We start from the raw sequence: 27,367 nt of genomic DNA, 5'->3' as shown, positions 1-27,367 counted from the left end.
TTACTATATGTAATGATTTAGTGTACATTTTATTGACTAATATTGAAAACCTCTGGGATTGAATAAAGGGAAAAGCAAGGAAGATAGGGTAGAAAGAAAGTACATTTCTAAATATGCAGCGGGATGGTGTTTCAAATAAGACACCACATTAAGAGTCAACTATTGACAATTTGACAAAATATTTATTACCATTTTCAAAATGAGGAAAATATGGACAAGCTCCCTCCTCAACGTCATTGACACAAACATAGGTAGGATTACACAAAAAAACGAAAGAAAAGTTCAAAGTGAGTGGTTGGGTACAATCAAAAGCTAAGAACAAATAAGTATTGCAAAGATGTTTTGAAGAACTCCACTGGTAAGACTAGTAAGTGGCATGGGCTGAACTGAAACGTATCTTGGAAAGTGAATATCAAAGATACCTTCATGGGACATCTTATGAACAATATGTAGGCCCAAAGGGGAACTGGGGGCTGTATGCAGCATTATTTGTGCTTTATAAGGACAAAGATCAACATTCACTTGGGGTAGTAAAGGGCGGGTGGAATAAACTGAAACAGGAGAAGCTAGTGAGATGTCAAAATATATTTTGGCCTAAAAAGTGTTTACAGAAAAACTGCACTAATGGATGTAGATTTTCCATCATGAACTCCAATGGTGTGATATTTTGGTAAATAACATTTAGCGCACAATTTGTCAGGAGATATTTAGGCAGCAATATTCTATTACTACACTGCTAGGGGATAGTAATGTATGGGAAATCAAGAGGATCAATACTCGAAAGTCAGAATGGGATCGATTGTCTGCATTGGCTGTTGAAAAAAAGCAAAGAGGGGACTTTACTGGGATAAAAGGGATAAGTTCAATATCAGGAAACAGTGATTTTATTGAAGCACTTGTTCTATCAGGTCTTTACAACTAAGGTGATATTGTACTGCCACCACATAGAGTCCCCTAAAACCGACTTTCAACTGTGTCATTATTTTGACCTGAGGCGGACAACCTGAGCAGTAACAAGAGCATCGGATGAGGATCCTGGTAAGACTTCATTAACAGAGCCCTTCGGGACTTGAAGCGGATGGCTTCATAAGACCAGACTAAGGCCCCTCCAAGTCCTTGAGCAAAAATGCACACTTCAAGTCGATGGATAATGAGGATCAGATAACCTGCTCTTAATGGTCACAGTGACATTGGACCGGTGGTGCTACGGAGGGAGAGACCAATGGGGAACCCTCCAGCCCAGGAAAGCATTTTCCATAGGAACCATCTAAGCCAAACTTGAATTGACTTGAACACTTGAATTATTGGGTATGCATAATTTGGAAAAATATGTAAAATCATGTATTTTCGTGAATCTTAGCTTTGTTACTGCCACTCTCCTCCCCTTTCTTGTGCAATGACTTCAGTAAAATTGTCTTGATTTTGCTGTTAAAAATAGAAAGGATTATTGGAAATACAACCCCATAACACATGGTGAAGAAGACACGGATATCGGAGACCACAACGCTGAGCTCATTGAAGATGGTTTGGGATAGCCATATCATGTTGTCAATGCTATAAAAACTGACGTAGACAGAGACTAGGAAAATCACTGTCTTTGCAGCTCGAGTCTCGGGGCTGTTTCCCTCTTTCTGATCCTCCTTTCTGACTGCTTTCATCTTCTTTCTATGCCTGCGCAGGATCAGCAAAATATAGAAACTTGCCATGGCCATCAGAATGACAAATAAGAGGTCAAAGGCAAAGCTGACATAGCCTTTTGCTTCAAATGGTATTCGTCCAGGGTACATCACCAAGCAGAATCCTGGGTTAAAGCCATACCTGAAGTTTGTGGCATTGTACGGTTTTGTGGTCATGATAACCACATCTGCATTCACTGCCATGTTAGCCAGATACAGAAGAGCAATCACAGGGTTAACGTAGCTCTGTATGACGAGTTTCTCGGCCACGGAGACACTGGTTCTGCTGATTATACCACATTGGAAGCAGCTTAGAAGACAGGTTAAGCCTATCGCCATCCCCCTGAAAATCCTGAAAACGTACGACACTACCTTGCAACTGGCATCTCCGAAGAGGTTCTTCCATCCATATTCATAGAAAACTGAAGGCAGCGTCCGGGTCAGGTACACAATTAGGTTTGCTGCTGCCAGGTGTAAAAGCACAGTTTCTGATTTTGCGAGCTGGTGCTCCTCATGTATGATTAGTGCAAAGGACAGCAGGATGAGAGTGTTGCCAACCACCCCAATAGTGGTCATAAAGAGGTAAACGGTCCTTTTAATGATGTTGTAGGATTCCATTTTTTATTCATCCAATACATAAACAAATCCCCAAACCTAAAAACATAAGAAGTCAACATTAAAAATATGGTTACACATTAATAAATTCATTTTACTGGTCTGTGGTAAGCTTAAGACAGTGAAGGTCAAATATATTTTCCCGATAGCAGCCAGCTTCTCATCATTCATCGCTCTGGCATTCTGCTGTCATACAACCATCGCTATTCCCAAGCACAGATATTCAGTTTATTCAATCACGAGAGATGAAGAATACTCCTGTAATGAAGGGAATTATGATGGCTCGAAAAATGATCCACGAAACTTATTTTGAAAAGCTGGCTAAAATGCTAATTTAAATACAATTTCACCTGGACATTAAGCATAGCAAAATAAAAAGGTTTGAAAAATATTGATTATTTCGTTCAGGGCCTCTTCCTCTGGCTGCATGCCACAAATAAAACAGTAAGGATTGGGGTGCGGACTGAGCGCTGCCAAATAACCCACGTGCAGTGAAGGAGACAGACGAATGGGGAAACAAATTGAAAAGAGGAAGTAGGACAGAGCAAGCAAACAGCGTGAGCAAGATATCGAAAGGGCGAAAAAAACGTAATGAAAGAAAAAAAAAATTAGATGGGTAGCTACCAATGGGGCAGAGAAAGGAAAGTTGAAATAAAGGAAGCAAGTGGCAACTGACGGAAAGATGTGGATAAGCAAAGGTGAACGGTAGAGTGAATTGAAAGAAGGATAAAAAAAAAGGGTAAAACAATTAGGAACTGGGGGGCATATCATCAAGGCCCCGCGATAAAATTATCGCCGATTTAGCGTCTGTTTTCAGACGAAAAGCGGCAAAAATTTTATCGCCCTATCAGCAAAGACACGCGTGTTTTCATGCCTCTGCGCCAGTTTCCTCAACACCCAGCTTTGCATCGCTAATGAGATGCAAAGTGGCCGTAACACACAGAAATTACCAGGAAAATGTCGCTAAGCGACATTACTCCTATTATCAATCTGCACGTTAACCTGTGCAGCGACGATAAAAGTAGTGCTAACCGCGCTTATCGCAGGTTTCCTTACGCCTGCTTTTCATCTGACTAAGCCATATTAGCCTATGGGTGGTGGATTATAAGGCTGAGACCACCCAGCCCTATCAACAAGGTTTTGCCTATCGCTGTGCGATTATCGCTGGATTTCCAGCGATAATCGCACATTTCGCCGCCTTCGCTTGAATTTATATCGCATTGGAGATAAGCGTTGTTGATAGCGCGCTATCTCTGTGATAAAATTCAGCGATAGCCGGCGATAATTATCCTAGCGCTAAGCGCGCTTAGTGATAATTATCGCCGGCTGTTGTTGATATGCCCCTTAGATAGCTTGGCTCCCAGGGTGAATGGCTTGATTGCTGGAAGACTGAAAGGATACAAGGGAATAATGGTGGATAATTAGAGGGCTGCATGGAAGTAAAGGTGAAAAGATGGATGAGTATATGGAGAAATGACTGGTGTAAGGAGAAAAAGATGATGGGCTAAAGGATGGTAGGGTGGAGAGGCAAGAGTGAGGAGAGCTCTACTTAGGTGGTCGAGACAAGTGGGCTTTTGTTCAAAGTGAGGAAAGTTTCTGGGTACTCCTTTGGTGCTACTGCGCTACTCACAGGTGTGGGATGCCTCAGCCTGTGCTATGAGTACACAGGTGTGGCCTCCCAATGATTGCTTTGAAGGTGCTGCATTGGGTATCCCCCAATAGGTGCTGAATCTACGGCTGAAACGAGGTACCCAAGAACACAGAATCGTAATGAGCTAGGTGAAGAACACCCAATGGTTTTCAAGAATGTTCTTGGGTATCCGGACTCTCCCTCTCGTCTCTATCTCTCTTCTCCCTCCTCCCCCATCTCTCTACGCACTTAGGTATCCAAAGCTAACCACTTGGCATCACTAGGGTAGTTCAGTGAACCTCAAAAGACTCACCAAGGTCTAACCAAACAAACCACTAATGCACACAAAAATATTCATCAGGTCAGGCAGACATGATTAGGTATTGAAGTAGTCATCAGATACACAGTGTGATTTTTGGTGGACTTCCAGACTCATCGAAGCATTGACAAGGACTCTCATTCAATCAAATGCATGGAATATAGCCTGAGACTCCCACTGGAGTATTCAAAGAGTTAGGTGCCCCAGACTCAATATTTGGAGAGACCATGTCATTAGAGTATTCAAATGGGGAAACATCTATTTCAACGCAGGCATTACAATGTAGTGCCCTTTCAACGCAGTCAGTACCTTGACTGCGACGTTATCACAAGTTCCATTACAATGCAAGTCATTACAACAACTTGCTTTAGGGAATGTACTGTTGGACTGGTATTGGATTTTAAGTCCAAAACCTTCACTACTGATACACCGACTGGAGTTAGAATAGTTATTTAAACTATTCCAAAGTCCAGCGCTTTCCTAAAGCAAGTTGTTGTAATGGAACTTGTGGTAACAACACAGTCGTGGTATTCACTGCCTTGTTAAGCCATGCTTGGTTTTAGCATGCGTGGTAACAGATGCTATTCATTCAAATGACCTGGAACACCACAGGTTTTGTGAAAAGCCTTGGTGTCACTCTAAGGTATTTCTAGAATTCGACGAGTTTAGCAGAGAGCACAATAAAGCATGCGTTCCCGCAATCTAAAATGCAAACTTCACAAGCACACAGCAAGTGATTAAATAAATGCAAAACCAGTTGAATATAATTAGAAATGTAGTAATGTTCAATTAGGAAACCAATGAACACATTCAACATTTTTTCTGCGACTCGCAAAGGGAAACAGGATGTTCCTGCGCTTTATTAGACTATGTGAAAACAAAACACTTTCACTACTTTTAAAATTACATTGGCAGGAAACACCTCAGTTCACAAACACTAGGCACAAAGGGGCACATACCTTCCAGTGCAGGCCGCAGCGGAGTGGCAAGAGAGACATACAGCTGCTGACAACTCTCCATGTCTCCATCGTGGCAAGAAATAACCCCAGACAAAATGCGACCGCTATGAATCAGGGGTAAAGCTTGTGCGTCATCCTTAAAGAACATAACCAATCACTGTATGGGTTTATCATAACACCATACAGTGATTGGTCATATTGTTTAATTTACCGACCCATACACTGTCTCCAAGTATGGGACTACAGGGACTGGCCAGCCTGACCACAGCCAATCCAGACTTTGCTCTCATGCTTTTACTACTTGAAGCTGCAAGGGAAAATGTCAGGATTGGTGTAAGCAGGTGAGCCCAGTGATCCAAGGGAGACTGGGGAGTCGTGCTGTCTTTCCCTCTGGCTGATGAACAGGGCATGGGCTTTGAGTTCCAAAGTGCTCATGATGGATTGGACACAGTCAGAAACCGGTCCAACTCTACAGGTGCACTGGACTTCAGCTGCATGCCTTTTCTAAACCAGAAGATTGGCCCCTATCTGCCACCCCTGATGAACAGAACAAACACATCGGCCCGGCTGAGCTCCGACTACTAAAAAGTCGTGATTTAAACTTGGAGAATTTTTTCATTCTACAATTGTGTGGGTGCTTCTAGTAGAGGGTCAACGCCCTTTTGCCCCCGAAAAGGAACCACCCCTGTCAGGTCATGGGGCATAATTAAACAAGATGTTTAAATCAACAAACCGGAACATTGCTTTACTTTCATCTGCTCTATTTTAATAGCTTACTGTTGGACATGGCCTTTTTTGCAGGGTCATCCTAGAACTTTTTGCCTTCCTCCTTTATTTTTTCTTACCTGTTGTTGGTGTTTTTATGACACTGGGCACTTTATCACTGCTGATCAGTGCTAAAGTGCATGTGCTCTCTATTGTAAACGTGGTAAGATGGGCCTACACCTGTTTGGCATATTTAATTTACCTATCAGTCCCTTGTACAGTGGTATCCCACATAACCAGGGCCACTAAATTAAATACCACTGGTGGGATTGCAGCGCTGCCTGCGCCACACACAGAAGTAGCCTTAAGCTGTCACAGCCCTCTGCCACTGCAGAGCCTGCACGCACAGTTTACAACCGCCGTGACTTAGTGCATAAAGTGGTTGCCACGTCTGCAAGTCCCCTTTTACTACATATCAGTCACCCATAAGTTAGGCCCTAGCTTGCACTATGGGCAGGGTGCAGTGTAGGTAAAAGGAAAGACATGTGCCTTAACTGTGTGGCAAGTCCTGGTAGTGACAAACAGCCTATTTTGGTTTCTCACTGCTGTGAGGACTGCCCTCTCATAGGGATGCATTGGGAATCCCCCAATAGGGGCTTCAGTGGTAATTCCTGACATGAGAGGGGTGGCGTAACCATGTGTTTGGAATAGTAGTGATAAATCCTGCTTATTGGTGAAAGCAGATTTATTATTACTATTTTAGAAATGCCACTTTAAGAAGTGGGCACTTCTGTGTGCTATGTATCTTTGTGCCTGCCTGATGTGTATCGACCGTCTGGTTCTGACTGTCAGGAGAGAGGGGGTGTGCATTCACTCCAGCCAGTCCCTGGGGGCTTGAGGTGTGTCCGACCCTGCCCGGGTGACTCACTGCTAGGCTGAATAGACCTTGGCTGAATTTAAAGTAGCGGGAGGAGTTTCCTCTGGCACCTGAGTAGGCCTGGTCTGCATTTGCAATGGTGGGAGGAGTAGCACCTGCACCTGACTAGGGCTGTGCCAGCCTTCCACAATGATGGTTCTGCCCCCCTGTGGTGTGTCTGGGGCCAAGGCTTACACTAAGGATGGAGGTTGTTGTGCACTTGTAAAGATATTCTAAAGTGCCCCCAGAACTGGTTTGGACTGGGCTCAGGGCCCTGTGCCAGAGGAGAACAAAGACATATGGACTATAAGTACTGGGGCTGTGACCCCATGTTTTAGACTGGAACTGAAATGAATGAAAGAAGACTGCATGGATTGCTGTGTGCCAGAGAGAACCACCATTTGGGACTGACCTGCTGCCTGATGGGTGGCTGACAGGACTTCCACTCTGCTGAGTGACCATGGGTTACTTGTCTGCCTGTGCCCAGCTCTGCCCTGTGTGCTTTTAGACTCGGCGTGTGGTGAGCGCTGTGTTTCCCCACCCTGTTGCTCCAGAACGCGTGTGTAGCGCTATACAGGGTATGGAGACCGCTGTCTCCTGCCAGCTACCTGGGGCACTTTCACTTCCCCGATGGGAGGAGTGTTTGGATGGCTCTAGTCCCTGATAAATGTGAAGGTAGTGCTGTGCCTGGCTGCCGATTTTCACCGGAGGCGTGTGTAAAGCGCTGTGGGTTTTTGAACTGAGGGCCTCGTGGATTCTGAAAACGGCTCTGCGCTGCAGAAGCCTTGGGCGTTGCACTGCAACCTGGCCGAAACTAAGCCAGGCAGAGGCTGAGCCTGGTTGTGGGTGGGGCCAAAGACTGCGAAGCCTACGGAGACTTTGCTCCGTGTTTGAATTTGAATTTTGAATTTAAAAACATTTATTAAGCGCACGTATACCATGCGGTTTCATGGCGCTTTAAGTGATGCAGTAGCGGTCGGCAGTAGGGCTAGACAGTGTAAGCTTGCTCAAATAACAGGGTTTTAAAATCTTTCCGAAACTGTGTATATGAAGGAGAAGTTCGGAGAGCAGGAGGAAGAGAATTCCAGAAAAGCGGGGCGAGAACAGCAAATTTCGCTCCGCCAGATTTCTTTTTCTTGAAACGAGGAATGGTCAGAAAAGCCCTATGGGCAGAGCGGAGTTCACGACCTGGGAGGTACGGTTTTATGGCGGCGCAAATGAACTCGGGGGCTGTACCTGATCTAGCCTGAAAAGTGAGGCAACCCAGTTTGAAAAGGGCACGCTCCCTCTCCGGAAGCCAATGCAAAGCTTTAAGCAGGGGAGTGGCACGATGGTATTTGGGTAAGCCATAGATCAAACGAGCCGCTTGATTCTGAATGAGCTGCAAGCGATGGAACGCATATGCTGGAGCTCCATTATAAATGATGTTACCATAATCAACTCTCGACAGTACCATGGCCAGCACAATAATTTTTAAAGCAGGGAGGGAAAAAAAGCGGGATACTTTCCTAATTAGTCTTAGAGAAAAGAAACAAGCAGAAACCACTGAACCCACATGTGAGTGGATAGAGAGTTGTGTGTTAAGAAAAATCCCAAGAGTTTTGACCTTGGAGACAGGAAGAGGGGGAGCACCAAGTGACAAGGGCCAGTGGGCGGAGGTCCATGGACTGCAACCACCTCCGGTCAGGACTAGCTCAGTCTTGTCCGGATTGAGTTTGAGGTGGTTGCAGTTCATCCAGTCCTGAATGAATGCCATTACAGTCTGAACATTGGAAGCAGATGAGGGGGAGTTAGAGAGATTGAAGATGAGCTGGAGATCATCGGCGTAGTTAAACACCGTGACCTCCATCTGCTGTAACGAAAAAATGAGGGGATAAATGTATAAATTAAATAGAAGTGGGGAAAGTGATGAGCCTTGAGGGACTCCGCACTCCACCTTACGAAAGTCTGCGGTGAAATTGGCCAAATGGACGGCTTGGGCCCTCCCTGTGAGGAAGGACTCAATCCACGAGAAGGCAGGACCTTCTATGCCCGCCGCCCTGACACGGTTGAGAAGAATGGAGTGATCCACCGTGTCAAAGGCGGCGGACAGATCTAATAAAATCAAGGCTTGCGGAAGGTTGGTGTCAATGCCTTTACGTAGCACGTCCATTACCGAGATCACCACTTTCTCGGTGGAGTGCAATGGGCGAAAGCCGGCTTGACGGGGGGAAAGACAGTGATTAATTTCAACATGAGTGCTTAAGGTGGTTGTGACGTGAGTTTCCAAAATTTTTGCTAGGTAAGGCAGTAGGGATATGGGACGGTAGTTGGAGGGGGAGGAAGGATCAGCGTCAGATTTTTTAATAATAGGTATTCAAACCGCTGATTTGTGTATGCCAGGAACGTTTCCTTTCTTTAACGAGTCATTGAGGAGGGTCAAAGGGGGAGTGGGGGAGGATAAATAGATTTCCCTGAGGATATGGGCGGGGGCAAAATCTAAGGGAGAACCGGATTTGACTCGGTGAAGTAATGAGAAGAAGGTGTCCTCAGTTAATGGTGGAATAAGATTAAGTTTGGGGACAGCGGGGGGAGGGGAAGGATTGACAAATGCAAGGGAGGGTGGTGGAATGTTAAGTTTAATTTTGACTACTTTATCAATAAAAAACTCATTGAGCGAGTTACAGAGGGACTGAGAGGGGGGAATGGTAGCCGTGGTTCTACTGGATAATGCTAGTTCATGGACCGCGGTAAAAATTTCCTTTGAGCGAGACTCAGCTGCCATAATCCTGCTAGTATAGAATTCAGTTTTAGCCGCCAGAATACCCGCTTTATAAGTTTTTAAAACAGACAAATATATAGTCTTTAGCTCTGGGCTATAGTTTTTCCTCCAGGCTCGCTCGGCTCTTCTAGCTGCTAGTTTCTGTTCTTTTAGCTCTGAAGTGAACCATCGATTGGCTGCATGGGCCCGCTTAACAGTGAGTCGCCTCATGGGGGCGAATTCGTCGCCCGCCAAAGTCAGCCAATTATCAATGGCGGACAGTTGCGACGTAGCAGTGATATCTGTAAGGTCGGGAGCGGTTTTGGCCAAGGTTGAACAAAAGGAGGGCATGTCCGTTTTACCCCATTTCCTGACCCAAATGTTTTTAGGAAGTGGAGGTTTGACCAGCGCGGTCAGTGCAAGGGAAAAGGAAATAATAGAATGGTCGGACCAAGAACACAGGGAAATTATGGGGGATGTGGATGGAATATTTAACGCCCAGATTTGATCCAACATGTGACCGTGGGTATGTGTGGAGCCATGAGTGAGCAGTGAGAAGTTCAAGGAAATCATAAAGTCTGTAAATTCTTTGGATTGAGGGCTCTCAGCAGGTTCATTGGGCCAAAAGTTTAGGTCCCCTAGCACTAGTACCGATGAATTGTTAACCACCAAGGTGGCTAAGAGAGCCTGAATGCTAGGGAGAAAGGATGGGGTTGGCTGGGGAGGACGGTAAATTAAGACAAAAGTGAATGGTACCTGGTGGAGAGTTGAACGAGCTACAAGGTAATCTACCTCAGGAATGGGTAAGGAGGGGAGAATCTGGAAGCAGAAGTCTGTCCGGGCTATTAAGGCTACTCCGCCACCCCGCTTGCCCTCAGGCCGATCAGCTCGAATGGCAGAGTATGATGGAGGCAATGCGGCTAATACATTGGGTAGGGAGTCTGCCTTAAACCAGGTCTCCGTTAAGAATATGAGGTCTGGGTTATGGGTGTCAATATAGTCAAATAGCTCGTATTGGTGACTAACCGCAGACCTGGTGTTAGTATTGCTGAAGTATTGCAAATTGGTGCTGGGGGGGCTGAAGGGGGCAAGATGGTACAAGATGGTGTATTAGATAAAGGAACTAATGGTGGACTGATACTAGGAGGACAGTAAGGTGGGGGAAGAGCATATATCAAGCTGTCTCAGGTGGGTACTGATCAACGGGTCAACCGCTCCAGGGACCCAGTATGAGAGTAATAGCGCTGGCGAGTATGTAAGTAGACAGGTAGCCTTTCGTGCCCCTGGCCCCGGTCGGCCGCGGACGGGCGCAGACGGGCTTAACTCTGGCGCAACTCCGGCGCGCCTACGTCGCGCCCGCTGCGCTCGTCCGCTGCGCTGACACATGCTGCACGATTATGTAGGGGCGGGGCGGTGGAGGAGGGGCAGGGCTAGGAAGGAAGGCAGCCCGATCTAAGATGGCGCCCGTTGCTGCTAGGAGCCCGCAAATACACCAACCCGCCCTGGCAGCCCACCTCTGAAACCGCAAAAGGTAAGAAACCTGCACAAACTTTGAAGATAAGTTAAAAGCAATAAAATACGATACAAATGTACATCGCCTGCGCTAGTAATCAGCGGGGGCGGAGAACAGGGTGATCGCGACCAGCAATCCAAGCGTTAACCAGCAAGCCCACTGCCACCGGGCTACTGGCAAACACGGTAGGAGTTCTGCTGACAGCCTCGTCAGTTGTGGGGCAGAGCGGCTGCACCGCATGGATACGGGCAGCTGTGGGTCAAGGATCCAGGGCGGGAGGACTTCAAGAGATCAAAGAGGGTCCCTGACTTATCTACATAAGTTTGGAGAAGAGGGCAGGGAAATTAAACATAGCAAACAAAAGCAATAACTTCCCCCAAAAACTTCATAAACCATACGCAATATGTCTATAATGTGCAAAGAGCCATGAATCAGACCAGCAACTTTTATAGTTTATTTACCTAGGGTACAAAAATATATTTTCATAGTTTATTCGTCCTAAGTACAAAGAATATTTTTATATAAATCATTTTTTTTAAACGAGAAAAATAGCACATACAATTATATAGTTATATGTATTTGATTCGTGAGTATCCACATGTACGAGCAAACAGTACAAATATTGAATCTAGTACAGCACAAACACACTAAACACATAATCAATCACAATACAATATGCAATAATAACAAAAACATCAAAAGACTATATGTTACAATAGTCACATAACAGACAATAGAAGAAATCACAATGAATAAAAATTGTTGCTCATTATGCAACTACTTTTAGTGTAACGAGTATAGTATAAAATGGACAGAAATGCGCTGACGCGCGTTTCGGAAGTTAACAGTTGATGGAATCAACCTTCATCAGGGCGCAGTCTGTGCGAATAAGTTCTGTGGCAGGGGGCCATCCACTCAAAGTATAATAAAACAGAGCTCTGCACTAGGCAGGGGGCTCAGAATCTTCACAACTGGTCTGAAAACTAGAGGCACAATTAGATGCACTCACTAACTAAGTGGGCAAAGAGGAGCCAAAAAGTAAAAAGACTTGACCGTGCATTAATGTATGTGCAATGTGAGGCTAACTATCACCCATAGAGCAGAGCCACAGTGCAGGACAAAAATAGACCCAAAGAACAACATGGTTCTGTAATAGCCCACAAATGAGAGAGACCCATGGTAAAAAAGTTTAGTTAAACAAAGATAAACCTACTATGTATAAAGGTTCCCGATTGGTATAAATGGTAAAAACGCTGTGCCACCAACTCATTAATCGTGAGGCACAGACTTCCAATATTGGGATCACAGGATGGAGGAAATTGAATTGAAGAAGATATATACAGATCTCACCAAGGCGATTGGACTTCTGAATGAGAGAAACTTACAAAAGACAACGTAAGTGAAAAATGGAAAAACATGCGGGAGGGAGGAACCTGGGCCCAATGGCGGCTTATGCTGGTGCTGGTGGAGAAAAGCCGGCCCCTATGAAGGCGGTCTCCGTCAAGAGGACGCTGGTGGGATGTCTGTGTGGAGCCGACAGATCCACAGAGAGTGGAGGAGGGCTGGTGGATTTTGTCCTCACCGCCGGCCGCTGCTGAAAGGGGATCCAGCGGGGTCTCCTCACCGGGACAGCTGCCATTACGGGAGTTACCTTCGTGGGGGACCAAGTGAGGTATCCCTGCCCTCGAGGGCCTTTTCTTGAAGGGAATATGGCATTGCTTTTGTTAGGTGCACGGGCAGCCCCAGTGGCCTGAACCCTGACTCTTGGAGAGGGCATTGTGGGGCGAGCCCAGGATGGGGCCAGAGTATATTACCGCATTCTCTGTGTTAGGCGGGCAGGTAGCCCAGAAGCCTTTGCAGGGGGGGGGACAGTAGCGACCTTTTCTGCATACTACTGATGATATACTGATGTGGATATCTGTGGCGATAGGCCTACTGTTGGCATGAGATTTCTGATAAGTGGCTGTTATAGTGCACTGCTCATGATGTATATACCTAATGCTTTTTCTAAATATGTGCACGCTATAAGTTATTGCTATGGTGCACTACTGATGATGTTGGGTATGCCCGATGTTTTTATGCTGAAGGTAATCCTACCAGTAGTTACTGGTCGCCCTAACTGATGTTTATGACAATGGCCTGATTGGCCTTGTGATTTATGTAATCCCTGTGAAGTCATGACAAGTGCCTAGTGGCATGGTAGTATATGTGATTGTGACCTAATGTGTTTTCATGGATAATACAAAGGATATTTTTATATAACCATGTGTGGAGTTTCTTTTGTAGTGTGCCTAGTGTGTCACTGCTGTGTTGCGCAAACGCTTTACACAATGCCTCTGGGATAAGCCTGACTGCTCTGCCAAGCTATCAAGGGGGTGAGCAGGGATTATCTTCAGCGTGTAACTCTCTTGCCCTGACGAGAGTGGTGGGTACTGCCTGGCTTATGTGCATACCCTAGCCAACCCGAAGCCCCATTTCAATCATAGACAATATGTTTATTTTTTGCACTCCTTAGATAAAGAATAGCTAGAATCTTTCTTCATATTTCTACAGGTTCAGAGAAACTTCCTTGTATTGAACTGTTTCTAATGTTTGTGTCCGATCTCCAATAAGGCGATTATATTGTTGCTCCCCAAAGACGGCAAAGACCCCTTGGACTGCATGAACTATCACCTGATTTCCTTAATCAATATTGACCTTAAACTGATGTCCAAGGTCCTGGCAATGAGGTTGGGCAGAGCGATCCCACAATTGATCTACAACTCTCTCAAGTGGGTTTTGTTCTGGCCGTAGTTCCCGCAATCATATGCAGACACTCTCTCACCTCCTGTGGCGCTTAAGGATGACCCTGAGGAGATGCTGGCACTCTCCCTAGACACTGGAAGGGATTCAGCAGAGTCAAATGGCCGTACCTGTTTCAGGCAATGTCCTCTATGGGGGAACAATTCATCCAAAGGGTCTGCCTCCTGTATGACTTCCCCTCAGCTGAAGTATCTTGCGGAGGATTTCTTTCTAAGTCATTCCAGGGCAGCCGGGGCAGCTGTCAGGTCTGTCCCCTGTCTCTGCTCCTATTCCGCTTGCCGATTCAACCCTTGGCTCACTCTGTGGATCACCAGGCGTACGGAGAATTACTACTGAAGTCAGGGAGGCCAAGATTTGATTCTATGCAGGTGATATCCTGCTTCTTCTCTGTCAACCATGGTCCTCGATAGAGGTGGTCATGACTATCGTTGAGGATTTTTCGGGACTCTTGGATTATTGAGTCAATTGGGTGAAGAGTAAAGACTTCCCGATATCAGGGGTCACAACACCTGCATGTATCCACGGATACCACATGACTTGGTTGCTGAGTGGGCTTTGTTATCTGGACATACTAGTCAACAGGGGTCTCACTCGTAAGGTGGAGAACAATCTCCTTCCCCTGCTGGAGAGCACATGGCAAGATTTTTTGAAGTTGTCTAATCTAAATTTGTTCCCCCGGAGAAGGGTGCAGACAGTCAAAATGAATGTGTCCCATCGCTTCCAATACATCTTTGGTATGATACCCCTCCTGATGACAAAAATCTTGCTTGCCCAGATTGAGGCCAACATCAGATTTTATGTTTGGAGTGGACAGAAACCACACATCCGGGCCATCAATCTTTGGGTGGATACAGCAGTTGGTGACTTGTGACTACCCCATCTCACCTCGTATTCCTTGGCCTCCCATCTTTCCCAGGTTGTAGCCCACCTGCACTTTGACCACAATGCTCTGTTCTGGTAGTGTCCCGCAATGGCACCTTTTCCTCCATACCTCTCGCCTAAAAATCAGAGAGTGGCCCCACACCCAATTCTGAAGGTGACCTCTTGGGCCTGGCGGGGGGCATACCACCACCTGGGGGTGGCTCTTTATTTGCATTGGTGAGCCCCTCTCTGGCACAACTCCTCACTTCTTATCAGCGAGTGACCGTTTCATTAAAAGACTTGGCGAAGCCGAGACATATGCTGCCTTGACCAGGTCCTTGATGGTGGTAGGCTTTTGACCAGTTGCTCAATGAATTTGGTCTACACCAGAGGAAGCCTGGCTTTATTGACAGCTATCCCACAGATTCAGAGCAACCATCGCCCTCTCTTTCTGAGGACTTGTCACAATCTCCCATGCTACAATATCTCCAGGCCTTTGGTCACTGCGGGGTCCTAGTCTCATGTTTGTCTGCAAATCTCTTCACTGGTCAGCACTCTCTCCCATCCCTCCCAGCTACCAGGCTCCTATGGCAACCTTTTCTGGGGAAAGCGTACTCCCCAGAGGACTGAGCCTCTTTGACTTTGAACCCTGATCAGGCCCTTTGGGAGCACCGCCTGAAAGTTCTTTGCTTTAAAATGTTACAGGATTGGTACTAGACCCCCCACGGAAGAACCATAAAGCCAAGATCTTGCCGCAGGACTTGTGCTGGTGGTGCCCCCCCCTCCCGATTACTGCAACCTGCTCCATGTCCTCTGGTCTTGCCCCATATTGGTCCCATGTCTGGGGGAATCTCCGATGGTACAGTCCCATCCAGATTATCCCTTCGACCTACCTGGCCCTTCTTCATGATTTCTCAGATCTCCCCAGTATGACCATCCATGACCGCAGTTGGCTTGCAACATCCCTTGCGATGGTCAAACTCTGTATCTTATGTCAGTGGCGGCAGCTCTGTCTCCCGTATCGACTAAATGGCTTCTGGAGGTATATCATGTACTTTGAATGACCAACTACATATCTTTGAGGCAGTCTGGGGCCATTTCATGTCTGGAGTGTTAGACTCTTTACCTCAGCCACCACCTCAGCCCGTGGTGAACTGACAATGTCTCCTAAGCCTCGCCCCTGGCAGTTTGCCCCAGTTGGCGTCTGTCATCCCACGAATATTGTTTGCACCCTGCTAGTGCTCCAACTCTAGCTCGGTCCTTTATCCCCTCTTCTCACCCTCCTCTGTTCCCACCAATCTTTCTCACTACTAGTGATTTCTCACCTGCCTGAGTGGGTTTCCTTACAATACTCAGTCCCCATTCCCCTGAAGACATGGTCTTGTTCAACTTACGCTGGTCAGTGGGATATGTCTACACACCCACCCTGCACAGCACACATGCATCATCCTTATCCTGCTCTCCTCTTACTGATAACTGTTGGCTTCCCCTTGCTCACCCATTGTTTTTCCTCCTCTTTACTCTATGCAATGAAGTGTGGCACTGCATGTCACGCATGTTTTCTCTATGCCTATCTGGTTGTCTACTTGTACTTGTTTGTTGTACATTGCTCAATTCTCTATAAATAAACGCTGCAAAAAACAATCTAAAAAATTTGCTGACCAACATGTCTCAGGTTTTGATCTGCCCCATATGCCCAGCCAAGGGGATGTTGTGGGCTGAGCTTAAGAGAAATGCCCACTACTAACAATCTATTGGTTGCTCCAGGATTTGAAATCCTAGCTTCAGTTTAGAAGACACTCTCTTCTGAGTAGATCCCGTGGGTTCCACTGGTATCCCCTGCTTGTGGACTTCAGCCTGTTGCAGAAGGCTTTCAAGGGTTGGGCACTGTTTCTGCACTTATTAGAATTCCAACCTGGAGGGTCCTCAAGCTCCATGCAACTCAGAGAGCTCTGGCAAATCTCTCAGGTTAGGCTCTTCTTCTGCTTCAGGCTTCAAATCCTCCCTCTGGTGGTCAGATTCTGTCTGAGCCATGAGAAGCTTTGAGGCTGCTTTCCCCCACTTCTTGTCCTTCCTCTTGGCTGTGGGAACGTGGGGTATTGTTCCAGACTCTCTGTATATTTGGTTCTCTGATGGGCTATCTGGGCCATTATTGCTACTCATGCCCACTCCATCGGATGGACAGTGCTCACAACTACCTTAGGCCAGTAGCTCCTCCCCACTCAAAGGTGACCATTACTTACCAAATTGTCAGCATTTATTACCCTTTGGAGACCATGTATATATTGAATATTAAACTGAGCACTTATCTACGTGAGGCGAAGGTTTTGGACCCCACTCAATTTGGGTTCAGGGAAGGGCACAGTACGGAAACTGCCCTTCTTAAATCCATGGAAGAGATCAGGAAAGCGCTGGATCAGGGAGGAAAGGCTGCACTGATCCTGCTTGACCTCTCAGCAGCCTTCGATACGGTCCACCATGGAGTATTGATGGACCATTTGTTGGCTTGCAGATTGCAGGATAAAGCCCGGACTCTCCTTAAATCCTTCCTCTCGTACAGACTACAGATAGTCGCTTTAGGTGAGTTTGTCTCAAAACCTTTCTCTCTCCCATGTGGAGTTCCTCAGGGGTCATCATTGAGCCCTACGCTTTTTAATATTTTTGTATCCTCCTTGGCCCCCCTGATCAAGTCATTCGGCTTTTGTCTTACATCATACGCGGACGATACTCAAATTGTGATATCCCTTCGATCAGGGCAGGAGAAGGAAACTGGAGAGAGGCTTTAGGATTGTATGGAGGCAGTAGGAAGCTGGATGACGCAAAACTGCTTAAAGCTGAATGCTAGCAAAACAGAGGTCATCCTGTTTGGGAACAATGTTAATTTCTGGACCCCAAGTTGGTGGCCAAACTCAATGGGGACTTTACCAATACCCTCCAGGAAAGTTAAAACCCTGGAGGTGGTAATAGATGAACACCTTGACATGCGCGGTCAAGTCAATGCCGTGGTCTCTGCCACATCATATATTCTCAGGACTACGAGGAAAATTCTGCCTCTTCTGCCAGCAGACAGCCAGAACACAGTGGTTACAGCCTTGATTCTGTCAAGACTAGACTGTTGTAATAGTCTGTACTTAAACATGCAGGAGCGCGGTATACAAAAACTTCAGATGTTGCAAAACGCAGCAGCCAGATTGCTCACTAGAACCTCAAAATTTGCATCGATTTCGAGTGCAATCAAAAAATTTCATTGGTTGCCCGTTAAAAAACGAGTCCCCTTTAAAACACTCTGTTTAGTTTTCCGAGCTCTTCAAGGCACAGGCCCAGCCCATCTGAAACAACAATTTCAGTGGTATGTGCCCAAAAGATCTTTACGCCTGTCAGGAGCAAAATTAGCAGTAGTACCACTTACAAAAAAAGCTGCACCAGCTGCAGAAGTTTTGCCGCTAGTGCAGCTAAGGCTTGGAACGAGCTCCCTTTCTATCTGAGAAATGTTAATGATTTATTGGCCTTTAGGAAGGCGTTGAAAACATGGTTGTTCTGAACACCACTTTGGCAGCAACCTATGAAAGGCGGGAGGACTGCAGCAAGCGCCAGGACACCTCAGGGTAACAGTGCGCTGTATAAATTTTCCTAACATAACATAACATGTAGGATAATCTGCTCTGAGGAAACCAGCCAGTCCACCACTGTGGTAATGCTGGCTCAAGTGTCCCTCAGAGCCTCTACCTTGGTCACTTGGTAATTAGTCATTGCCAGTACTTAAGTGGTTAGGTAACCAGGGCTTCAAAATCCTTCCACCCATGGAAGACGACTTTAATCCAACCCCTGGTTTTCCCAGGGCAAACAACCACCCCAGACTGGCAATCTCTTAGGGGCACCTGTGAGTGGGCTTCTTGGCCAACGTGATAGTTACTAAACACAAGTTCTAGATCCCACTACTGAACACCAATGTGAGAAAGTAGGTTATTAGTTAGGGTGCATGGTAATCAGCTGTTCATGTTGGAACCAGTGAAGTTCTCATTCATTTAAACCTTAGCCCTCCCTCTGGTAGCTAGGACACAGAGCAGACAGGAAAATGTGTAAAGCACCTACAGGTACCAAAAGAGTTATAAAAGTTGAAAATACAACACAATAAAATTCCCAATTTATAAACATAGAGAATTATTTAATGAACAAAATGACACCAAAATGACAAAAATCCAATTAGGGGGAACAGAGATGTGACTTTCTAAAAGGTTTTAAATGAAAACAGCTCCAAAAACCCTTAAGCACCATTCACATATATCTGGTTGCACTTGACCGGTAAATAGATGTAATTCAGGGCTGTCCACGATAAAGCACAGATCAGATACAAGAACCAGGTTTAAACTAAGCTTGGGTGGAATTCGCGAAGTGATAAAAACACTCTGTGCATGCAGCGGAGTGCGCTTGGTCATGCCTGTTCATGTTGATTTTCAGAGCTGGGTGTTTGTCCTGCACTGGAAAATCAACACGAATAGCACCATGCACTTTTCTACTCGAGCGGCAACTTTCTCAAACAGAAGGTTTCTCAACGTGAGCAGTCGTGATCACCCGCGACTGCCCGCAGTGAGAAATCCGACTGCCCACGTTGAGGAATTTCACTGTGAGGTGGATTTTTCTCGCTCACGCTTGCCAACTTGACATTGGGGAGCACGAGCAAGGAAAAATGTAGCTGGGAGATGGATTTTCCTTGCTCACGCTCGCCAACTTGACATTGAGGAGCACGTGCGAGGAACAAAATTCCTCTCTGCAATGCAGAGCAAACATTTTCAAGAACTCCATGTGCTCTGCGGACTGCAGAGTGTGCAGTGCAGAAAACTCCGCAAATGGAGCAGAGTTCACTGCCCGGATTTAGTTTGAACCAGTCGGATATTTTACCTACGACCCTAGTTTTTAAATGGAAGTCAAAAATACTCAGCAGGTCAAGGCAGTAGCCTGTGAACATGAAGCACTAAACAAGGCCAGCTATCCAACAAATAAGGTCCTGGTTAAGCTGTTGACTTTTGGTGGAAAAGTTCAGAGTGGCAGAAATTCTAAATTTGAGACCTAAGAAGGTCCCTCAATGGTCATATACTTATGGAGTCTTCACCCAATGAAGATTTCTATGCTCAGACTTACTCACTTTTTTGGAGAACATATATTTCCAGTGGGGCATGGCTGCAAGCTGTAGTCAAATAGGGTTCCACAAGGCCAGATATCTTCTCTGCGACATCCTGTTGAAATGGGTTTGCTGCTGCGGAAAAGCTCCAAGCGGGAGCAACCTAAATCTTTGGCCCAGCAGTAATGCACCTTTGTCATATTGACTTGGCAGGTTTGTCCCGGTCCTTTGAGACAAAAAGTCCCAGGTTCTTCAGATTTTTAGGAGGGGTGCACTTTGTCACAGTTAATGGTCCCATAACCTCATGACCAACACCAGGGAGCCAAGACTCACTCCAGCAGAATCCATCAACAGGCTCCAAGTCAGGTAGGTCCAGTTGGAAATAGTCAGCTGGGATCTTCAGGAAAAGGACATTTTGCAACTTGTTGTGTCCCTGTAGCTTATCAGGAGATCAGCCAACTGATTCTTGGAATGTACTATTTTGTCCAGGTCCAGCCTTTTAGGTCTACCCAAAGGTATCAACAGCAGGTGCAGTCCTTCTGTCTTCCACAGGTTCAGTAGTAGTCTGAAGAGAATACCCAGGGGTCCCACGTTTATGCCAGACCAGCTCTGTGTATGGGCGACTCCTGGCCCCGCCTAAACAGTTGGGGAAAGGCTTTCATGGGTAAGCCTGCCACTTTTACAACACTCTCTGTGAGCCATGCTCCAAACAATTCCACAGTGCCCCTCTCTGCCTAAATCCAATGTGGTAAAACCCTTGTCCCCCTGTGTGTCCCCCCCAGCAGTGTGGCCAGGGAAACAAGCAACCGCCCTTTGTGGTTAGTTGAAACCATTTCTGGGGCAACTCTTGTCTCGCTGGGATTGATTCCTGCTTGAGTAGAGAAACAAAGAAGAGTCCTACACAGGTGTCAGCTAACATTTGCCTTCGACATGGCATGCCTCTTTTAAGTTAATCAAATTCCTGGGCAAAGCCCAGATGGTTACCCTGCCACAGGAACAGAACATCTACCCATATCCTTCCTCTCAGCTTTGGGAGCAAGCAAGCAGCCCCCACATCCAGGAGACTATTCAGCTCCTGGATGACAGTTGGAACTCATGTAAATGGGACTCCAGATGCTTTAGGGAGGGGAACGTTAACTTTCTAAAAGTACCTTTTTCAAAATATTTATTGCAAATCTGACTTCACCAATGAATTGGGCTTGTAATATATATTTGTAAACATCCAAGGATGACATTTGTAGGTGTTTCCTAGTTGGAGAAAACATTATTAAATACACTATTCTAGTCAAAAGCTTTCCTATGAAACAGCTAACCCTGCTACAGTGAAAATAGCTTTTGGGCCTTTTCACTGTAAGAACATGTTCAACAATAAACATTTGCATTTCCTACTTTGAAATACCATGCACGCTGCCTTTTGGCCAGTAAGACTTTCTTAGGGGTGACATATTAATATTTAAAAGGAAGGTGCAGGACTCTCAAAAGGGGTTATTGTGACAGGTTGAATTTGTAGTTTTAATATGGCACAGACAGGTTGCACTGGTAGGCCTGGAGTCATGCTTGCAATGTCACTGTAGTGGGTGGCACTATTGGCACTGCAGTCTACTAGTGAAATGTAACTTACATGCCCTAGGCACATTTTGTACTATATACTAAGGACTTATAGGTAAGTTAAATAAGACAATTGGGAGTTGTAAGAATTTGAGTTGCTGGATGAGGGGGGTGAAAACCACTCAAGCAGCAACCACAATCCTTGTCTGAGTGAAGTCACACGCCACATTAAATTAACCTTAGCTCAATCCTTAGGTAGCTTGGCACAGAGCAGTCAGGCTTAACTCAGAGGCAATGTATAAAGAATTTGTGCTACACTTCATAGAGTAACACAAAGAAAATACACCACAAAAGGATCCTACACCAGATAAGTAACAAAGAGTAACTTTTAATAAATAAAACAAGACCAAAACAATAAACCTCCAATCAGTAGAACCGGAGATATGCAGGTTTTAAGATTTCAGTATAAAATAGAGCCAAAAGCACAAAGCGTCAACTGTGGATTTCTGGCTGCACTGGACCATGACAAAGTCACAAGTTCAGGCCGACCGTGATGGAGCACTGGCCGGCTACAGATACCCAATGAGACCTGCTGTAACTAAGTACCTTAGATCCTGGTTGCAGAGGATTGCGAGGTCCTGCACTGAGGATGCATCACATAACCAGGGGGATGTGTTAGTTCTGAGGAGCTGCGATGTGAGGTCCTGCACTGCCTTTGAGGATCCCATCGATGAGGGCTTGCGATGCGAAATCTGGTCTGGGATGCGATGTGCAGTCGAGGTGTTGCAAGGATTCGGAGGAGCTGTGAGCCTGCGATGCGGGAATGTGCATCTTTGTTGAGGCTGCAGTCAACAAGAGATTTTGTGAATCGAGGGCCTGCATCAGAAAAGCTTTGCACAAGCAGAGGTTTTGATATGGGCTACGAGGTCGATGCACGGTCCTTTGCGTCGGTGAGAACCTTTGCTGCAGTGGCAATGCATCATTTTGGCTTGGGTATGCGCCATACAGCAGAGGAGATGTGACAGTTATACTGGGTCCACAGATGGGCTGTCAGAGCACCTTCAGGCCCACTTCCAAAGGTCCAGGACTAGGGTGTCACCACTTGGCAGAGTATGACTCACAGATGGTATAGTCCAGGTGCTGGGTTCAAGGTTGTTTGAGCTTTCTGTCCCTGAAGCTCTACTCAGGAGACCAGCCAACTAGCCCTTGGAGTCACTTTGGGCCCTTGGGTTGAACAGATGCAAGTCCAGTCCTTCTCAGCCAGGCAAGATGTTAGCAGGCATCGGGTCGGTACAGCAGGGCAGCAGTTTCTTCAGAGCAGCAGTTCAGCAGAGTGAAAATCCCTCCAACAGCACAGCAGTCCTACTTCCTGGCAGAGGTTCCACAGGTCCAGATGTGTACTGAAGAGGTTGTGTCTGAGGGCCAATATTTAGACCAGGTGCCCTTCCTCTGGAACGTGAGAGAAGATTCTAGCGGTTTTCCTTTGAAGTCCCTAGGCATCGTTCCTTCTCTGTCTTCCAGACTAACTACAAGTATATGCAGCCCTTTGTGTAGAGGCAGGATACAGCCTATTCAAGTGTTGGTAAGGCTGCACCCAGCTCTGCCCTCCCATCTGCCAGTTTTTACACATACAGGCACACCTAAGCTCTCTGTTGTGTGTGGCTTTCTAGGATGAATACACAAAGCCAAGCTGTCAGCTACACCCAGTCAAGTGACCCAGCGACAGACTACTCACACTAAATGGCAAGGGCAATAAAATGCCAACTTCCTACAAGTGGCATTTTCAAAATTGCAATTTTAAACCTGACTTTACCATAAGAGAGGATGTTTCATTGCAATTCCAAAGACATCAAACATGAACTGTTTACCTGTTCCCATTTTGAAATTACAGCTTTTTAATGTAATAAGGTATCTCCAGTGTTATCCTTTGGGAGAAGTAAGCCCTTGTAGTAATGAAAAACAAATTTAAGAGTTTTTCACTACCAGAGCAGGTAAAACTTAAAATTACATGTCCTACTTTACAAATACACTGCACCCTGCCCTCTGCACTGTCCAGGGCCTACCCTAGTAATGATTTATATGTATTAAAAAGGAAGGTTTGGGCCTAGCAAATGGTTTATTTTGCCAGGTCGAAATGTCAGTGTAAAACTGTACACAATGCAATGGCAGGCCAGAGACATGTTTAAAGGGGCTACTTAAATGGGTGGCACAATCAGTGCTGCAGACTAATTAGTAGCTTTTAATTTACAGGCCCTGGGTACATATAGTACCACTTTAGTAGGGATTTATAAGTAAATTAAATATGCCAATTGGGGATAAGCCAACATTAATACGTTTTAAGGAGTGAGCACATGTACGTTAGCACTGGTTAGCAGTGGTAAAGTACACAGAGTCCTGATGTCAGCAAATACTAGAACAGTAAAAATGGAGAAGGAAGGCAAAAGGTTTGAGGGAAGACCACCATAAGGCTGACAGCTCTAGCATGAGTGTGACATGTTTTAGAGGTCAGAGCACATGCAATGGGGTCTGGTTAGCAGAGTCCTAGTGCACAGAGTCAAATCACCAGCATAATTAGTCCAGAAAATGGGGGTGATCATGCAAAAAGAGATATTAGCCTACAGTAGCTCTTTTATTTTTTAACTTGCCACATCAATCATGGAGCCCTGCTATTGCTGCTTATTGACTACATTTACTTTGGACACTAATTACCACCTAATTCATCATAGACTCTTCGCTTTAACCTCTCTTTGTTAATGTCGTGAAGATATCCCCTATCATGAGTTCACAATAATGGTTTAAGTATTTTATTTTAGAATTGTTTTACTCCTGCTAACCCTTTTTAAGGGAAAAAGCCTGGCTACACTAAATAAAATGCATGAGTAGTGCTACTTTCGTGGTCCACGTTAGTCTGCATAGAGGTGGTTCATGTCCCTAAATTACATATTTGTAAAGAGTGATATCCTGACCCATTTCTTTTTTTGATACTCAGTGGAATTATGTTGAAAAAAATGAATATTTTTTCTATACTTTACTCAACAAACTGAACACAAGCCTGCATTTTTGCAACCACAAAACAGCACTGAATGTTAATAAGCCAGAGTAACAAAATAACACACCTAACAAATATGTAACATGGTGCTGAACATTACCTCAATGCCATCAAATAAATCGATCTGGTTGGCAACTAAAATTCAGTTATTCCTACTCATGTCTGCAACACCTTGATTTCTACTGTAAGTGTTGCCAAGATATGGAAATAAGCTACAGTAATTTGCTACTAATAAATCGTAATGCTGATCCTGTTATCTTACAAAACTATCACTACATTTCTCTAATCGCAAAAGATATTGAGCTCACAGACAACCAAGTACTATCTCACTTCTAGGAGCAAACAAATAACTTGGATTTTACTTCAGCTTTTGCCCCTTGTACTGAACAGAATCAGTACTTGTAGCCATGCTTGATGACCGTCAGATGTTGCTGGGCAAGGGAGCAACTGTGCTGCATTCAAATCCATGCTTCTTCAACAGCTTTGGTTAGTGGTTGTGTGTCAGCAGCCATGGGATTCCTGTTTTATAAGTGGCTGGGGGTAGGAAATTGATTTTTCCATCTGCGGGAAGCAGAACCGAAACTGCATGCAAGTTTGCTGTTTCTGAATCCACCTGTCCTGGATTGGAAAAAAGGAGGAACCCAGGCAAAATACCCTGCAAAACAGGAGTTCCTAATTCCTCGCACTGAGGATTGCAAGGAACAGGGAATTCATATGCCACCCTAACTGTCAGGGGCTGGCCATTGTAATAAAGCTAATGGTAATTACCTTAAGTTAATTGCAATGGTCAGCTCCTGGCACTGCTCTTCAAAGAAATGTTCCCAACATGGCAGCTTCAGTGTAGTGCCTGCCTGCCAGGTGGACCGACTAAGGTGTACAAAAAGAGATGGATGGAATGCTTGAATTAATCTCAGCCACTAGTAATTACTCTGGGCTGCATTCCTGTCCATTAGTATTTTGCACACCGGGCCACCTCAGTTTGGACCCAGCCATATGCAAATGAGACTTGACACTGCTCCAGTGGGAACAGTCCAGCCCAAACTGCCAGGCCAGGTAAGGTCTTCCCTGAACGAGAACACAAGCAACCTAAGACCGGTTTCGCCCTAGTGAGAGCTTATCAGCCAGATATAGTTTCACTCCAGTGATGTAGTGGCACAGTGTGCAAGGGAACAACAGCTGGGCATACCCATCCCACTCAAAACACACTAAAGTAGACAAAAAGTAATGGATGTAATTATTGAATTATTCTCAGCCACTGGTAACTACTTGGGCCACACCCCAGTCTGTCATTATTTTGCAAACCATGCCAGCTCAGGTTGGACACAGCAATATTCAAATCACCCTTGACTTTCTTTTTAAAGCCGCCCGTGTTCGTTAAAGGAATCAGTTCAATTTTTTTTTACAAAATGTTTCTTGTTTTAGAAAACCATAGGGGGAGCTGGCAGTTGACCACTGCCTACACCCACTCGATTCTTCCAACAGAATTCCCAAAGGGGAGAGGGTCAAAAGGGGAACACTTTCCCCTTTGCGTATCAGCTAGCCTATCACGCCATCTCGGCAGAACTCATCAATGGTTTGAGAACACAATTGTAATCATTCATAAATCGGCAAAAGTAGGAGCCGCCCTTCTATTTCCAAAATGGAAAGGGTCGCAAAAGATTCGGAAAGAATTGTCGAACTGGTAAAAAGGGCGTTCGTACTGAAAGACGCGTTGTTTTGTAATCGCTCGCCATGTGATTTTGTGAATCACAGGGTTTGCACTCAAAAATGTTTTTGTACCTGATACCCCTCATTAACTGTGCACAACCACTTCACTCGCCTCCAAACAAACACACAAATACAAGCAATCAGCACACAGGAGAAAGAAACAAGTGTTACGTTCACATGATGTCGTAGGCACCCCCCAAAACAGAATAAGACAGACAGGGCACTTACTAACTTACCGGTGTGATGGAACTGGATAGCTCAGTTGGTTAAGGATTTAGGAGTAGACTGACTTCTACGTCAGGGTAGAGAAGTGTATAAGTGAACCTCTCACCCTTTTGAGAAAAATAAAATAACGGCTTAGCATGCCTTTCGTCTCGGCGTCCTGATTGCTTTTGTGCGTGAAGTGTGTTTTAAAAGCACGGACTTGTTACATTGCCATTGTTCAGAATATTGCATCTGTAAAACAGAAATAACAGAGACCACACAAGCCGGAAAATGTCCTCAGGCAGAGTGGCCGCATTTTCTAAACAGGGAAGGCATCATGCCTCCAAGAGATTTAGTGCAGGTGATACGTGAACTCTCGGGGACAAAACATCCCTCTCACCGTTCTGTGCTGACATCCCCTCTGCGATATCCTTATGCTGCCACTACCACCTAATAAAGGCTTTCAGTAGCAGCTTAATGAAACGCGTGAGACCCCTGGGACACCCACCCAGAGTAATTAAATTCCTGAGCAGGACCGTAAAATGAATAATGCTTTGGAGGATTAGGCACGAGTGATGTGAAGCGTGAGAATTTAAACTTTTCAGAAACATAGATGAATTTTAAAAATATGTGTTTATCTACTCTAGAGTGAATGTTTATTCCACATGGTGTAAGAGTGATAGATACAAGAAATAGGCACTGGAAAGGGTGGGCGGGGAAGCACCCCTAAAATAATCATGCTAGAATTCCAAAGATGAATGAGTAATGTAGATTTCAATTTAATTAAAAGGTTGTTTTTATCTTGTCACATATACTGTGTGCTTAAAGACCAACATCAAGCAGTTTGTTGGAAAGGGCCCTTTCTGCAGGGTCATCCACGAACCTTTTGCCTTCCTCCGCCCCTTTTTGCAGAATTAATTTTTGTTGGCCTTAAGACTCTGTGCACTTTACCACTGCTAACTAGTGTTAATGCACATGGGCTTTTGCCTTAAAACATGGTAGAA

The 27,367-nt window shown here is 45.4% G+C and overlaps 1 protein-coding gene across 2 annotated transcripts in view; it reads right to left on the bottom strand.

Moving 5' to 3' along the window:
* Positions 1-27,367, bottom strand: part of LOC146870101 (olfactory receptor class A-like protein 1) — a 387,504-nt gene that overhangs the window by 91,821 nt on the left and 268,316 nt on the right. Inside the window, exon 2 of one of the 2 annotated variants that reach the window (XM_085627916.1) lies at positions 59-2,330. The exons of the other annotated variant lie outside the window; for it this stretch is intronic. Within the exon in view, the coding sequence (XP_085484042.1) occupies positions 1,338-2,294 (957 nt within the window). The 5' untranslated portion in view covers positions 2,295-2,330 and the 3' untranslated portion in view covers positions 59-1,337. Of the gene's footprint in view, positions 1-58; positions 2,331-27,367 lie in introns of those variants that run through there. 2 annotated transcript variants of the gene reach the window in all.

Source organism: Triturus cristatus, chromosome 1_1, assembly GCF_964204655.1.
Source record: "Triturus cristatus chromosome 1_1, aTriCri1.1, whole genome shotgun sequence".
Classification (NCBI taxonomy): domain Eukaryota; kingdom Metazoa; phylum Chordata; class Amphibia; order Caudata; family Salamandridae; genus Triturus; species Triturus cristatus.
This window is presented reverse-complemented; position numbering and strand designations above follow the sequence as displayed.